Raw genomic sequence first — 16,488 nt, 5'->3', positions numbered from 1 at the left:
AGAGCTACGGTATATACATATGAGATGATTACTGTAGGTATGTAAACATAAAGTGCATAGTTTAAAGTGGCTAGTGGTACATGTTATTGCATAAAGATGGCAGATGCAGTAGATGATATAGATTACAGTATATATAACATATGAGATGGTAATGTAGGTATGTAAACATTGTATTAAGTGCATTGCTTAAAGTGGCTAGTGGTACATTTTTACATAATTTCCATCAATTCCCATTTTTAAAGTGGCTGGAGTTGACGGTCAGTATGTTGGCAAGCGCCGCTAAATGTTAGTGGTGGCTGTTTAAACAGTCTGATGGCCTTGAGATAGAAGCTGTTTTTCAGTCTCTCGGTCCCTGCTTTGATGCACCTGTACTGACCTCGCCTCTCGTGTGGATGTCAGGCGGGTGAACAGGCAGTGGCTTGGGTGGTTGTTGTCCTTGATGATCTTTATGGCCTTCCTGTGACATGGGTGGTATAGGTGTCCTGGAGGAGGGCAGTTTTGCCCCTGGTGATGCGTTCTGCAGACCTCACTACCCTCTGGAGAGCCTTACGGTTGTGGGCGGAGCAGTTGCCGTACCAGGCGGTGATACAGCCCGACAGGATGCTCTCGATTGTGCATCTGTAAGAAGTTTGTGAGTGCTTTTGGTGACAAGCCGAATTTCTTCAGCCTCCTGAGTTGAAGAGCGCTGCTGCGCTTCTTCACAACGCTGTCTGTGTGGGTGGACCAGTTCAGTTTGTCCGTGATGTGTACACCGAGGAACTTAAAACTTTCCACCTTCTCCACTACGACCCGTCGATGTGGATAGGGGGGTGCTCCCTCTGCTGTTTCCTGAAGTCCACAATCATCTCCTTTGTTTTGTTGACGTTGAGTATGAGGTTATTTTCCTGACACCACACTCCGAGGGCCCTCACCTCCTCCTGTAGGCCGTCTCGTCGTTTGTTGTGATCAAGCCTACCACTGTAGTGTCATCCGCAAACTTGATGATTGAGTTGGAGGCGTGCATGGCCACGCAGTCGTGGTGAACAGGGAGTACAGGAGAGGGCTCAGAACGCACCCTTGTGGGGCCCCCAGTGTTGAGGATCAGCGGGGTGGAGATGTTGTTACCTACCCTCACCACCTGGGGGCGGCCCGTCAGGAAGTCCAGGACCCAGTTGCACAGGGCGGTCGAGACCCAGGGTCTCGAGCTTGATGACGAGTTGTTTGGAGGGTACTATGGTGTTAAATGCTGCTGACCACGAGACCGCCACGTTTTCCCCTTTTACGGCGTCGCACAGGGTCGCCGGCTGGGATCAGATCCATTGTATTGTGTGGAAGGCAAAACTCTGGATCCGTTTCGGGAAAGTCATATTCCTGGTAGGAACGATGATGAGTTGACGTTAATCGTATATTCAGTAGTTCCTCCCGACTGTATGTAATGAAACCTAAGATTACCCGGGGTACCGATGTAAGTACTACTACTGCTGCTGTCGCCACTACTACTACTGCTGCTGCCGCCACTACTACTACTGCTGCTGCCGCCACTACTACTGCTGCTGCCGCCACTACTACTACTACTGCTGCTGCCGCCACTACTACTACTACTGCTGCTGCTGCCGCCACTACTACTGCTGCCGCCACTACTACAAATACTACTACTGCCGCCACTACTACAAATACTACTACTGCTGCTGCCGCCACTACTACAAATACTACTACAAATACTACTACTGCTGCTGCCACTACTACAAATACTACTACTACTGCTGCTGCTGAAACTGCTACTACTACTGAAACTGCTACTGAAACTACTACCACTACTACTACTGCTGAAACTGCTACTGAAACTACTACTACTGCTGAAACTACTACTACTACTGTCAATACTACTACTGCCAATACTACTACTACTGTCAATACAACTACTACTACTGCTGTCACTACTACTGCCAATACTACTACTACTACTGTCAATACTGCTACTACTACTATCAATACTACTACTGCTGTCAATAATACTATTACTACTACTGTCACTACTACCGTCACTACTACTACTGCTCCTGTCACTACTACTACTATTACCACTCCAGCTACCACTCCAGCTGTCACCCCAGCTACTGTCACTACTAGTGCTGCTGCTAGTGCTACCACTACTAGTGCTTCTGCTACTACTAGTGCTGCTGCTACTAGTGCTGCTGCAACTACTACTAGTGCTGCTACTGCTAGTGCTGCTGCTACACCCACTACTGCTGCTCCTACTGCTAGTGCTGCTACTACTGCTGCTACTGCTGTTAGTGCTAGTAGTACTACTGCTGCTACTGCTGCTACTACTACTACTGCTAGTGCTGCTACTACTGCTGCTACTGCTGTTAGTGCTAGTAGTACTACTGCTGCTACTGCTGCTACTACTACTACTACTGCTAGTGCTGCTACTACTGCTGCTACTGCTGCTAGTGCTGAAATTGCTGCTACAACTACTGCTAGTGCTGCTCGTGCTGCTGCTACTACCGCTACTGCTGCTACTGCTGCTAGTGCTGAAATTGCTGCTACAACTACTGCTACTACTGCTAGTGCTGCTGCTACTACTGCTAGTGCTGCTGCTACTACTACTACTACTACTGCTAGTGCTGCTGCTACTACTGCTAGTGCTGCTGCTACTACTGCTAGTGCTGCTGCTACTACTGCTAGTGATGCTGCTACTACTGCTAGTGATGCTGCTACTACTACTACTGCTGCTAGTGATGCTGCTACTACTACTACTGCTACTACTACTGCTAGTGCTACTGCTAGTGCTGCTGCTACTACTACTGCTAGTGCTGCTGCTACTACTACTGCTAGTGCTGCTGCTGCTACTACTACTGCTAGTGCTGCTGCTACTACTACTAGTGCTGCTGCTGCTAGTGCGACTAGTACCGCTACTGCTACTACTAGTGCTGCTGCTACTACTACTGCTAGTAGTGCTAGTGCTGAAATTGCTGCTGCTAGTGTTGCTGCTGCTAGTGCTGCTACTACTGCTGCTGCTATGCTGCTGCTACTGCTAGTGCTGCTGCTCGTGCCGCTGCTGCTACTGCTAAAATTGCTGTTGCTAGTCCTGCTACTACTAGTGCTGCTACTACTGCTAGTGCTGCTACTACTGCTAGTGCTGCTACTACTAGTACTGCTACTACTAGTGCTGCTACTACTAGTGCTGCTACTACTAGTACTGCTACTACTAGTACTGCTACTACTGCTAGTGCTGCTACTACTGCTAGTGCTGCTACTACTGCTAGTGCTGCTACTACTGCTACTATTGCTACTACTAGTACTGCTAGTGCTGCTACTACTGCTACTACTGCTACTACTACTACTGCTAGTGCTGCTACTACTGCTACTACTGCTACTACTAGTACTGCTACTACTAGTGCTGCTACTACTGCTACTACTACTGCTGCTACTACTGCTACTACTAGTGCTGCTACTAGTGCTGCTACTACTGATACTACTAGTGCTGCTACTAGTGCTGCTGCTACTAGTGCTGAAATTGCTGTAACTACTACTACCAGTGCTACTACTTCTACTACTAGCGCTGCTACTGCTACTACTAGCGCTACTACTACTAGTGCTGCTACTGCTACTACTAGCGCTGCTACTACTAGCGCTGCTACTACTAGCGCTGCTACTACTAGCGCTGCTACTACTAGCGCTGCTACTACTAGCGCTGCTACTGCTACTACTAGCGCTGCTACTGCTACTACTAGCGCTGCTACTGCTACTACTGCTACTACTGCTACTACTAGGGGGAAAGGGGAAAGGGGATACCTAGTCAGCTGTACAACTGACTAACACAACCCCTCTGAATCATAGAGGGGCGGTGGGCTGCCATAGTCGACATCACTGTCTTCGGTGCCCAGAGAACAGTAGGTTAACTGCCTTGCTCAGGGGCAGAATGACAGATGTTTACCTTGTCAGCTCGGGGATTCAGTCCAGCAACCTTTCGGTTACTGGCCCAACACTCTAACCACAAGGCTACTACTACTACTGCTGTTGCTACTGCTACTGGCACTGAGTCTAATGGAGAAATCTTAACATTTATTTTTTTGCCAGTACATATGTAGATGGTTAAGATTGTGGTCATCGCATGGCACCAGGCATCCAAGGAAAGAGACAGAAGAGAAGTCCATCTTTTCTTTTGATCAAACACACTCGCGCACAGAGCCGTCTGTCTGACAGCAACTTCTCCGTCTGTCTCCCGTCACACGCCTCTGCCCAACAGGAAAAACAGAAACAAGACAAGAGCCAGCAGAGGCCATTTTACGAGACAGAAGCACACCAATCTGTAGGTGTCACAAAATACAAATGGAGAGAATTATAACACGGGTCACAAAGCACATTTTCATTGGAGCACATGTGTAGCTATAACATCGGAGGGGGAGTGATAGCCTCCACAAGACAACACAGATCACTGACTCCCAATACACACAGCCTGAGCTAATCCATGTTTTCCGACAGTGGATGTGACAGCCCTGCCTCCAGACTGTCCTGTGGTAAATAAAAGACTGATGACGCAACAACAAGAATCTGTCCTCACAATCTTTATCCAGAGACTGTTTGAAATGGGGATATAAGAGTGTCGAAGAAATAGTACATTTCCAAGACAATAATGGTACTGGTTTTCCAAGCGGATGATTTTCTTTAGAGACTGTCTCATGTCAACAACAACAAATCTCACACTAACTTGTGGTACTTCACATATCATTGAATCTAGTATCATATGTATCAATAAAGCCATTATTATACAAATTTAAGGCAAAATTAACTACGTTCCAAGGAATATTGTGGCAATAAAACTCATAAGCATACCTTCCACCTCAAGGCAATGTGTTTGGGTCTAATTGCATGAATATCATGTAGGCCTCATGATACAGCTGATGTTCTTAGGGGTCAGTAAGAATCAAACATGCTACAGCGGCTACGGGCAATTCATTACATGAATCAAGGCCAAAATAGATCTCTATAGTAGAATACAATCGATGCACCCCTACTACTCCTTTTATTGTTTGGACACATTGATTGTTTCCCATAGCTATGTGCACCCTGCTGTGTTCAACCAGACATCCTCACTATCAAAAACCAGTCATAAAGAACAGAGTGCCCTTTAAACAAAGTCCTGCGTACAAAAAAAAGCCTACAACATTGCCTCAATTGTTTTTCATCTTCTAAAACTTGGATAGTCAATGGGAATGCTACTGTGTTCCCTCACACTAATTTCAGTGCATCCCCTACTAAAATCTAGCCAATCATTTAATTATGTAATCACTGTCTACTGGGCAATACAATAGAGCCTTTGGGGAGTACAGTGTCAGCATGCAATCTGTAATTTGGGGGGTGTTATCTCTCTTGATGGTGAATTATCTCCCTTTACTAAAACAAATGTTGTGACAATTTGAAGGAGTGGCTCATCTATTTATCCCAGAATCATAGTGCTTACTGTCCAAGTCAACAACTCAAGGAATCTCCATATGGATTCACTAAAAGTGAATTAACACTGTAGATCTCGTTTGTTTTTATAAGCAAGAAAATGCTTATCACACAATCTTGTGTAGTCTTTGTGGCATTATTTTTTGACTATCATACATGTAATCATAAGCATGGTTTAGTGTTGTATTCAGACCAAAGGCTCCCGAGTTGCGCAGCGGTCTAAGGCACTCTCAGTGCTAGAGGCATCACTACAGACCCTGGGTCGATTCCAGGCTGTATCACAACTGGCCGTGATTGGGAATCCCATAGGGTGGCGCACAATTGGCACAGCGTCGTCCGGGTTAGGGTTTGGCTGGGGTAGGCCGTCATTGTAAATAATAATTAGTTCTTAAAAGACCTGCCTAGTTAAATAAAATATTAAATTAAACGATGAACAAAAATAAAGTGGAAAAAAACTCATCAAAATGGCTATGTTCTGAGTATTTTGAATTACTGAACAGAAAGATGCCAACCTTGTTTCTTCTTCAAATTATTAGACTGACTTGCTGTGAGTAAATAGCAGCTAAATCTCCATCACAACGTTGACATAGTTAGTACGTTGGTTAGCCTATAAGCATAATTTTAGACTGCTTAAACAGGAAGTTAAAATGTAACCACATGTCAACACCTTTGTTTTTCAAAGGAACCACGTAAAACAAAAAACCAACTAATGATTAGTAAAACAATGTTGCTACATTGTAGCCGGTGTGGGGTAGGCTAAATGTTTGACATAGGAGAAATGGGAAAACTACAATTGTCTGTACCATACGGTGGTAGACTATATGAGCACCAATAAACAGTTGGTGCAACTCAATGAGGAATGATACTAATGCACATTTTATACTGCCGGTATTAACTATCGATGCCTCTATATGTAGGCCTATTCATTCAGAAGCTCGCTAATAATGAATCATCCATATCCTGAGCAGAACCCCATCAGGACCAACCAACGTGAATCCCTATTGATAGTCCACACTTCCAGGAATAATTATAATGTACGTTATATAGCTGTATATTACTCATAGGCGGAACATTATATCAGTGTGTACTTACAGAAAATATGTCTACGTCCGTAGCAGCCATGGTGCGAAATGTATGTGTTTTAATGCCGAGCTAGGCGAAAGGAAACTGCCCTCGTCTCACTCTCTCTGTAAGCTAGCTGACACAGTGGAACAAGCTTGATTGCGCTTCCAATATGGCTACTTCCTGGAAACTCCCATTTGCCTTCGGAGCTACACAATCCAGAAGGACAGGACTGCGCGTTGAAAATATGGAACGTTCTGACGGTTGTAATTAAATCATCTTTGACAATTTGCACTACTGTATCATTGACGTTTACGCGCTGATGATATGAAAAGCCATCGATGAACTATATTGCCTCGTAGGTTACTCATGGGATTTGTAGTTTGCGGAGCCTTAGCTGCCTTTTTAAAGTCAACGTTTTGTTTTGGGTACTTTAAAAACGATTAACCTATCTTGAGTTACAAAATGTGAATATCGAGACATTAACCCTAAAAAATATTGCCTAAAAACGATTCCTCGCATTCTACACCACTTCAGAAAAAGTGATGTGAGCCAGGTCTGAGGTCTTGAAACAGTGTAACCTGGCATTTCTTTTTGAAACATTGTATCGCCTTTTCCTTAAATATTGTAACGCATAATTGTATCAATGTTTATCATTCTATGCATATGATATGTGAAATAAATATGAGAATGGTCAGCTACTCCGGGGTAACTTTTTGTTAGCTACAGTAACAGTTAATGAATAATGAGTAACAGTTAATGTTAGACGACTACATTCTACTCCCCAGGACACCTCTGAGCACCGCCCCAAGACAGAAGTCTGCATACATTATTCAAATTAATGCCACGTGTCTCCGGAAACTGCAGGTAGGGCGAAGGTATAGTTTTTGACAGGTATCGCGGATTATATGTATGATAAGACTTTTCACTTTCGGTTGTTCCTTCTGAATTGACATTTTTGGTTGTAGGGTGCTCAAAATGGATTTGACTCAAGAAGCTATTATCTCGCTGTTGATAGAAGAAGGGGGGAAGTTGAAGAATTCCGAGTTGCTGACTAAATTCAAAGATTCCCTGAACTGCACTGATCCCGCAGAGAAGAAACAGAACAGGGATCTATTCAAAAGGTTTGTGAACACTGTTGCTGTCGTGAAAGAAATTGAAGATGTCAGGTATATTGTACTAAAGAAAGCATATCAGCATTTGTTACAAGAAACAGAGGATGTTCAAAAGTCTGAAAGTGAAGAGGTCCCCGAGCCAGGTGAACCCTCACCTGTATGGAACAGCGAGAACAATGCACATTCTCAAAATGGAAGAAGTGAGATAAGTTCTGAAAAGGTCCAAGAACCTGTTATTACAAGTGTCGGTGAATGCGTCTCAAATGACAGTGACATGCATTCATTTATAGAGCTGGCATTTAAAGAAAAAGTGGATTTCAAACCAAAAAGGTCACTTAATTTCAACATAGACCATACTTCTGATGCGCAGAGAGAATATATCCCCTCTGGGGGTGCTGTGTATCCTGGGAAGACAAAGAACCCTAGTGTGCAGAAGCCATTTGCACTGCCTTTACGAATGCCTCCAAACGTGACCAGAATAGAGATCCATAAACTCAAATCTGAGGATGATGATGGCCCTCCAAAGAGAGCTGGATCCACTGACCAAGATGCACACTGCTCCTCTAGAACCAAGAGAAGCCCATCCACTAGGAGTGTGGGGTTAAGCTCTCCGCTACCAAGGAGGGCTGTCAAGATCACCAAACCTTCTGAAGAGCCCAAGTACACATCCACAGTCCCCCTGGAAGAGGCAGAGCACGAGTGGCTGGTGAGTTCTGCTGCTGGACACTGGAGACGGGTGTACGGCCTGCTCCTCAGAGACACACAGCTGGCAGAGAAGAAGGACTTCATGTCCGGCCTCACAGCCCTTCACTGGGCGGCCAAGTGTGGTAACAGTGAGATGGTGGGTAGTATCATCAACATATCCAGGCAAGGTGGAATGGACCTCGACGTCAATGCCAGAACATATGGAGGGTACACGCCACTGCACATTGCTGCTTTGCATGACCAGGAGTTTGTGTTGGCCATGCTGGTGCATGAATACGGAGCGGATGTGAATATAAGGGACAATTGTGGAAAGAAGCCATATCACTACCTGCGCAAAGGGATTTCTTCTGAGGTGAGGGAGCTGCTTGGTGAACCTAAGGTCCAGCCCCAGGAAGTTCTCCAACCGGAAAGGGAGGAGCTAGATATCTTCCCAGAACTCTCCAAAGGCTTGCATACGATAAGTCGCCTCTTCAATCCCCATGTGGAGAAAAAGAAAAAGCACAAGCAAAGACCCTCTGTCTATTCGCTGGGTGTCGACCCGAGGGATGAGAGAGATGAGAGTTCATCCAATCACAGAGAGACCTCAGATGCAGTTAAGTAACATGAGTCTGATGTGAAATACAATAAAACATTTTGATATTTTGCATAAAATCTATTTAGCTTTTCAGGGTTTTTACTCTGATATAGATACAAATATATGGGGTTATGAGAGGAACATTCAGTTGTGTTGAACTTTGTTTTTTATAAATCAACAAGTGCAACCATCATAATTTCATTACTCCTTTTTTAATCAAACAAACACATATTACTAGTATGGAAGGTATAGTATCAAATGTGCTACTCTCTGTGTCATGTAATCAATATCATTTATAATGTATCTAATCGTGTTAATYTTGAATAAGTTAATGCATGACTTCATATACGAGGTAATGCATTTTTTGCTCGATGGGATTTAACATCAATTTCAACAGATCCAGCAGATTAAAAAAATCCATTAACACATTAAAGTATGGGTCCCTGTACTAAACCTTTTCATAAGAGATGAATATGGCTTCATGTCTGGACATTAACACTGCCTTCACTCTTAGGGGTTGTCATTTGTGTCATCTTTTTAGATAGATTTTCTGTCTAAGAAACACATTTGTTTGAAGAGGTTGCCGCAGTACTGAATAATTATGAAAGTGAACAATACTATGTGGCCTTGCTGTTTAAGATTCCTGTAGTATGAATGTGTTATGATGAGTGAATATTGATACATTGTTTAAAGGATTGATTTGGTGAAATGCAAKGATATACTATGAAATATTTATCTGTGATTTTCAAGTCACATGCATCTTGTCTTTCTTCCATGTCTTATACAATACATACTTTAGTAATAATGTKATTTGTTAGTGTTAGTAAAAAAACATTGTTTGATGTACAGTGCCTTCAGAAAGTATTCACACCCCTTGACTTTTTCCACATTTTGTTATTTTACAGCCTGAATTTAAAATTGATTAAATTGAGATTTTGTGCCACTGGCCTACACACAATACCCAATGTGGAATTATGTTTTTAGAAATGTTTACAAATTAATATAAATGTAAAGCTGAAATGTCTTGAGTCTATAAGTATTCAACCCCTTTGGTTATAAGCCTAAATAAATTCAGTACTACAAATGTGCTTAACAAGTCACTTATAAGTTGCACAAACTCCCTCTGTGTGCAATAATAGTGTATAACATGATTTTTGAATGACTACCTCATCTCTGTACCCAACACATTTAATTATCTGTAAGGTCCCTCAGTCGAGCAGTGAATTTCAAACAGATTCAACCAAAAACACCAGGGAAGTTTTTCAATTCCTCACAAAGAAGGGCACCTAATGGTATAGATAAAAAGCAGACATTGTAAATAAGAATTTGTTCTTAACTGACTTTCCTTGTTAAGTAAAGGTTAATTCAAAAATGAAATATATTCAATGACAGCCTACCCCAGCCAAACCCTAACCCCGACAACACTGGGCCAGTTGTGCGACACCCTATGGGATTCCCAATCACGGCCAGTTGTGATACAGCCTGGAAGCAAACCAGGGTCTGAAGTGACAGCTCTAGCTCCACTATGCCACTCGGGAGCCTCTTGAGCATGGTGAAGTTATTCATTACTCCATGGCTGGTGGTTCAATACACCCAGTCACTACAAAGATGCAGGCGTCCTTCCTAACTCAGTTGCCAGAAAATAAGGAAACCGGTAAGGGATTTGACCATGAGGCAACTGGTGACTTAAAAATAGTTACAGAGTTTAATGGCTGTGATAGGAGAAAACTGAGGTCGGATCAACAACATTGTAGTTATTCCTGGGGCGGCAGGTAGCCAAGTGGTTAGACCGTTGGGCCAGTAACCGAAAGGTCACTGGATCGAATCCCTGAGCTGACAATGTAAAAATCTGTTGTTGTGTCCCTGAGCAAGGCAGTGAACCCACTGTTCCCCGGGCGCCGTGGATGTCGATTATGGCAACCCCCGCACGTCTCTGATTCAGAGGGGTTGAGTTAAATGCGTAAAYCATTCAGTTGTACAACTGACTAGGTATCCCCTAAACAATACTTACCTAAATGACAGAGTGAAAAAAGGAAGGCTGTACAGAATACAATGTGTTATGTGGGGCAAATCRAATAAATCACTGAGCACCACTCTTCATATATTCAAGCATGGTGGTGGCTGAACAGAATAGAGCTAAGCACAGGCGAAAACCTGGTTCAGTCTGCTTTCCAACAGATTTTGGGAGACAATTTCACCTTTCAGCAGGACAATAACCTAAAACACAAGGCCAAATATACACTGGAGTTGCTTACCAAGACGGCACTGAGTGGCCTAGTTACATTTTATTCTTAAATCGGCTTGCAAATGGCTGTCTAGCAATGATCAACAACCAATTTAACAGAGCTTGAAGAATTTTTTGAAGAATGTGCAAATATTGTAGAATCCAGGTGTGRAAAGCTCTTAGAGACTTACCCAGAAAGACTCACAGCTGTAATCACTGACAAATGTGATTCTAAGGGAGTGAACATTATTTCTAATAAGGATTACATGGAGAAAATCGGACCTGTCTGAAATGAAAATGGATGGCCTTCCCTTCAGCAAAATATATTTTATCTAAACCCTTCCTGAACACTTGAAAAAAAGTGACCCTCCCCTATACCCAAAATAATAATTAAAACAAAGTGGATAGCAGAGAACATACCTACCGTTTACCCTCATTTCTTGGACAGACCAGAGCCTTAGATATGTAGTTAGAAACTGTTCTTCATCATATAAGCACTACATGGCAAACATTAAATGGCAAGGCCTTTTCTAAACATTTCATGCAATTCTATGTKATTTTACATATTAGCAGAATCTTTTTTAATACCACACAAATTCCTGAAATTACTAAGAATGGATAAAGAGATAGGCCTACGTGTTCATCTTATCATTCACTTTATCATATTTCTCCAATGCTAAATCAGTGTCTTGTTTGCATCAAAACTGTCTCTGTTAGCAAATAATTCAATCTGAGACATCATTAGGATTCTGAGCTTGGTACTTTCAAAAGTTAGGCCCAACCTTTCCACCCAGACAGAGTAGGCCTATCTTTCCACCCCAGACAGATTAGGCCTACCTTTCCACTCCAGACAGAGTAGGCTCACGATAGCTACTTTCCAACCCAGACAGAATAGGCCTACCTTCTCCAACCCAGACAGAATAGGCCTACCTTTCCAACCCAGGCAAGAGTAGGCCTACCTTTCCACTCCAGACAAAGTAGGCCCACCTTTCCACTCCAGACAGAGTAGGCCTACCTTTCCACTCGAGACAGAGTAGGCCTACCTTTCCACCCCAGACAGAGTAAGGCCTACCTTTCCACTCCAGACAGAGTAGGCCTACCTTTCCACTCCAGACAGAGTAGACCTACCTTTCCACTCCAGACAGAGTAGGCCTACCTTTCCACTCCAGACAGAGTAGGCCTACCTTTCCACTCCAGACAGAGTAGACTACCTTTCCACCCAGACAGAGTAGCCTACTTTCCACTCCAGACAGAGTAGGTCTACCTTTCCACTCCAGACAGAGTAGGTCTACCTTTCCACTCCAGACAGAGTAGTCTACCTTTCCACTCCAGACAGAGTAGGCCTACCTTTCCACTCCAGACAGAGTAGATCTACCTTTCCACCCCAGACAGAGTAGGCCTACCTTTCACTCCAGACAGAGTAGGTCTACCTTTCCACCCAGACAGAGTAGGCCTACCTTTCCACTTCAGACAGAGTAGCTACCTTTCCACTCCAGACAGAGTAGGCCTACCTTTCCACTCCAGACAGAGTAGGCCTACCTTTCCACCCCAGACAGAGTAGACCTACCTTTCCATCCAGACAGAGTAGGCCTACCTTTCCACTCCAGACAGAGTAGGCCTACCTTTCCACCCCAGACAGAGTAGCCTACCTTTCCATCCAGACAGAGTAGATCTACCTTTCCACCCCAGACAGAGTAGGCCTACCTTTCCACTCCAAACAGAGTAGACCACCTTTCCATCCAGACAGAGTAGGCCTACCTTTCCACTCCAGACAGAGTAGGCCTACCTTTCCACCCCAGACAGAGTAGGCCTACCTTTCCACTCCAAACAGAGTAGATCTACCTTTCCACTCCAGACAGAGTAGGTCTACCGAAGCAGAAAAATGGAAGCTTTAACTGCTGGCTACTCTTCTTTCGTGGCTGAACCCAACGAGAGAAGGTCACAAGTGTTTCTTTAAAATAGGTCTGGGTTTAAACATCTTCTATTGTACAGAAATCGAATAGCCTAACTTAATCAAATGATAGTGACAGAATTCGATTACTTCCCAAGCAAAGTCAATTGTTTGTCTCAGCCTCTGAATGTCAAATAAGTGAAACAATTATATCCCATATGCATCGGAATCATGTCTTTCCCAAGTATTTTATTGCTTGTTTCCAGCATAAAGCATCGCGGACCAAAGCGCTGTTATAGATCACATTATATAATCGYATCCGTTTTATATTAATCAAAGTCTTCAGCTAACTAGGGGTAGGCKTGTGCTTTTTGCAATTTTCTACAATAAAAAGTAGGCCWATGGCATACCCTCTCATACRCCCTTAATTCGAGTCTTGGTTTTAACTTAACTGCCCTTCCCTGCCGTCTGTCGAACAGGTAACGTTYGGCCTCGCTCTTATTTCTTKAATAGGAATAAATYGGCTCCAACACAAAGCCCTCTTGTTGTTAGTAAAGTCTAATTKAAATGAAGATGGTTGAAATMAATTATGCCTACTSGAATTGTCCTACTTTCAGCACCATGAGCTGTCCATTTCTGATTGATTGTGGCACGGCTGCTGCTTCAAGTTTCAGCACCACAACGTAATTTACTCAAATCTGGTTTATTTTGAGGTCAATAACTCTGATAAATAGGCCTACATCATGGGCAATAAACATCTTGTTTTTAATTTTAAAAATTATAGAAGTAGCAAGCTATCAAAGTTGACCTCCGGTCCTCTTCTAATCTTTGGCTCTCCTTATCAAACTGAACAAAACATAGGCTATAGGCTAGWCCCCACGCAAGACTAAGCCMAATCAACAAGCCTTTGACTCTCCTCCTGAACTGCCACCATAGTCCTACACAGCAAAGCCATTGGTTAGGCAGCACACAAAAAAGTTTTTGATCAGAAGAGCAGAGCAGGCCGGGGCTCAGGTTTGGAATATCCATTGCAGTGTTTAATGCAGCCTAGTTTTATTTACACCATCCCAGCAGCTATCTTAGAAATATAACTTTGCTCTGTGTTTCTTCGAGCATGCACTTCTTAGCCTATAGGCTATGGATCATTTGAGACCACACTAAATAGCTTATAGGTGCACTTGATATTGTGCGCCCAGTGGAGATTCAGAGATTAGGGGTGGCATCGATATATAGCCTAATAAGCAACTAATTCTAAAACACTGAGGAATATTGACATTTCATCAATTACAAATGYCATGACCCTCTCCTGGACTAGATTTAAAAAAAAATACTCAACCCTCCCCTTAACTGAAATAAAAAAACATGACCCTCCCCCATTTTCTTCCAGGTACACATTATGTAAATGTATCCATCCTTTTCTGTCTTTTTTCTCCAATAAATTTGCTAATATTTCTAAAAACATGTTTTCACTTTGTCATTATGGGGGATTGTGTGTAGATGGGTGAGAAACAAATATATTACATTTATTTAGAATTTGGGCTGTAACAACTAAATGTGGAATAAGTTAAGGGGTATGAATACTTTCTGAAGGCACTGTAGATACAACCATCTACTGAACTCAGGAATCCCAAATATCAGCATGTGAAATGTCTCCCTGTTGGTTTCGTGGCTTCATACAGGCAGCACGAGATTGTGATTCAGCTAACTGAGCGTGGACCCTGAGGCTGAAGAGATGAGAAGTGAACAGGCTTASACAAGCTATGTTCCTGGCATTTTCATGATGTCACCTCCCTCTGTGCCAAGCCAGTTCTCACCCCGTGGTCAGAGCAAATGTTTCCACTGCAGCAAGGCCAGGGGCAAGAAGGACACAGTACTGGMTGCTGTTTAATACACACCATTCACTGAACCTCTACCCACAGTCCAACCGTCACCCCCAGTAGCTTGAATATGAGATCTCAGTCTCTGAAATGTACTGTATCACACAGGTGTTGCCATCCTTGTATGCATTGTGTTTGTCAGTGCAGAATCCCAGTTAGTTGTATGTCCTGTTTGCTACCGTAGGTCTACGCTTAGTGTGATCTCCTCTGGTAACCGTGGGAGTCAGATGAAAGGTACTTTGTGATGGGAAGTGAGATAGTGGTTGGTGTATTCTGGTGTCCCTCCTTCCCCTTGGTTTCTAGAGTGACGTGCCCCAAAAAAATCCAGATTTTTTTCCTGACATTCAGCACCTCATAATAGGCATTTGTTGTTGTTCACTAACAAACTTGGTAGCATTCCAGCAGAGATGCTAACGAGGCCAGAGAACATGGGGCGATGCCTCTCTTCAACACGCCGATCCAATCCCACTGAATTAGAGCAACACAGCCTCTCTCCATATAACATGTAACATATTACGGAAGAGATACAGCAATAACTGTTATTAACTTCTATTAACAGTGTGAATCTGTTCGAGTTGTTTCAAAACGTCTAAACTAGTCAAATGTACTTCAGGACATTTTTATTTAGAGATAGCAAACTCACGGTTTGGTGGAAGGAGAAAGTTTAATGTATTCACAATATAACAAACATCATGGAATTCAAAATTCCAAGCAACAAATGAAGCACTCTCCACAAGGCAAAGAAAACACAAAACAGAGAGGCGACAGTCAGTCAGACACAATGAAGACAGCCAGAGGAAATGCAAGTACAAAGGCTCATTGTCATCACAAGACTGGGATTGATTGAAAACCAATGAACGTGTCATTCATTGTGATCATCTCTCTCTTTAATAGGGTCTCTGTTTCAGTTACAAAACCCTACCCCTACTAAACAAACAATACCTCTTTCAAAAACAGCCCTTTTGTGGGATTTTGAAAAAACGTTTTGACAAATGGATAAAAGTGATAAGTTAAACAATAACGCATGTTTACATACATAACAGGAAATAGCATGGGTCTGTTAAACGTAAGAATGMGCACTTCTGTTGGTCCTATGCTGTCTCTCTGTTCCCTACCATTGGTCTTRCGCATGCCTCAGGAATTCCTTCAGGCCATAGAAACAAGACGTCTGAGGCAGAGTCCCACTCACTTAACCGTTGAGGCCGTCCRCTGTACAAAGTTTGTTTACCAAACCGAAATGGACATCGCCGTAAATCTCCAAAGAAATGTTTAGGGTGAGAGTTGAGCCGTATAAATCTTAATATTTTGTGGAAATGTATGTTTGCGTTCTCTTCTCTCCAATCATTTGACATTTCACAAAACAATTCACACCATTCTGTTGATAAACAGTACATTGAATGTCTTTTTTGTTGTTGCTCAAAACTGGATTTTCAGTTCTGCTACCATCACTGCCTGAGGGAGTCCTCAAACAGAAGATCCACACATGGGTGATCGTGAAATATAGTCTCACATTGTTATTTCACTGCTGCTCTTTAATTACTTGTTACTTGTTTCTTATTCTTATCCGTATTTTTTTTTAAACTGCATTGTTGGTTAGGGGCTCG

The 16,488-nt window shown here is 43.0% G+C and overlaps 2 protein-coding genes across 3 annotated transcripts in view; one reads left to right on the top strand and one right to left on the bottom strand.

Moving 5' to 3' along the window:
* Positions 1 to 6,835, bottom strand: part of septin8a (septin 8a) — a 45,023-nt gene extending 38,188 nt beyond the window's left edge. Inside the window, exon 1 of one of the 2 annotated variants that reach the window (XM_023967868.2) lies at positions 6,529 to 6,835. In XM_023967868.2, the coding sequence (XP_023823636.1) occupies positions 6,529 to 6,558 (30 nt within the window). In that variant the 5' untranslated portion in view covers positions 6,559 to 6,835. The remainder of the gene's footprint in view (positions 1 to 6,528) is intronic. The other variant, XM_023967869.3, reaches the window with a different exon arrangement.
* A 512-nt stretch (positions 6,836 to 7,347) lies between these two features.
* sowahab (sosondowah ankyrin repeat domain family member Ab) lies at positions 7,348 to 9,852 on the top strand. The gene has a single exon (XM_023967364.2). It carries the CDS (start codon positions 7,477 to 7,479, stop codon positions 8,917 to 8,919), a length of 1,443 nt encoding a protein of 480 aa, XP_023823132.1. The 5' UTR covers positions 7,348 to 7,476; the 3' UTR covers positions 8,920 to 9,852.
* The last annotated feature ends 6,636 nt before the right edge of the window (positions 9,853 to 16,488 follow it).

This window comes from Salvelinus sp. IW2-2015, linkage group LG23 (assembly GCF_002910315.2).
Source record: "Salvelinus sp. IW2-2015 linkage group LG23, ASM291031v2, whole genome shotgun sequence".
NCBI lineage: Eukaryota > Metazoa > Chordata > Actinopteri > Salmoniformes > Salmonidae > Salvelinus > Salvelinus sp. IW2-2015.
This window is presented reverse-complemented; position numbering and strand designations above follow the sequence as displayed.

Coding starts and splice junctions, on each gene's coding strand:
- sowahab (XM_023967364.2), top strand. CDS start 7,477: ATGGATTTGACTCAAGAAGCTATTATCTCGCTGTTGATAGAAGAAGGG.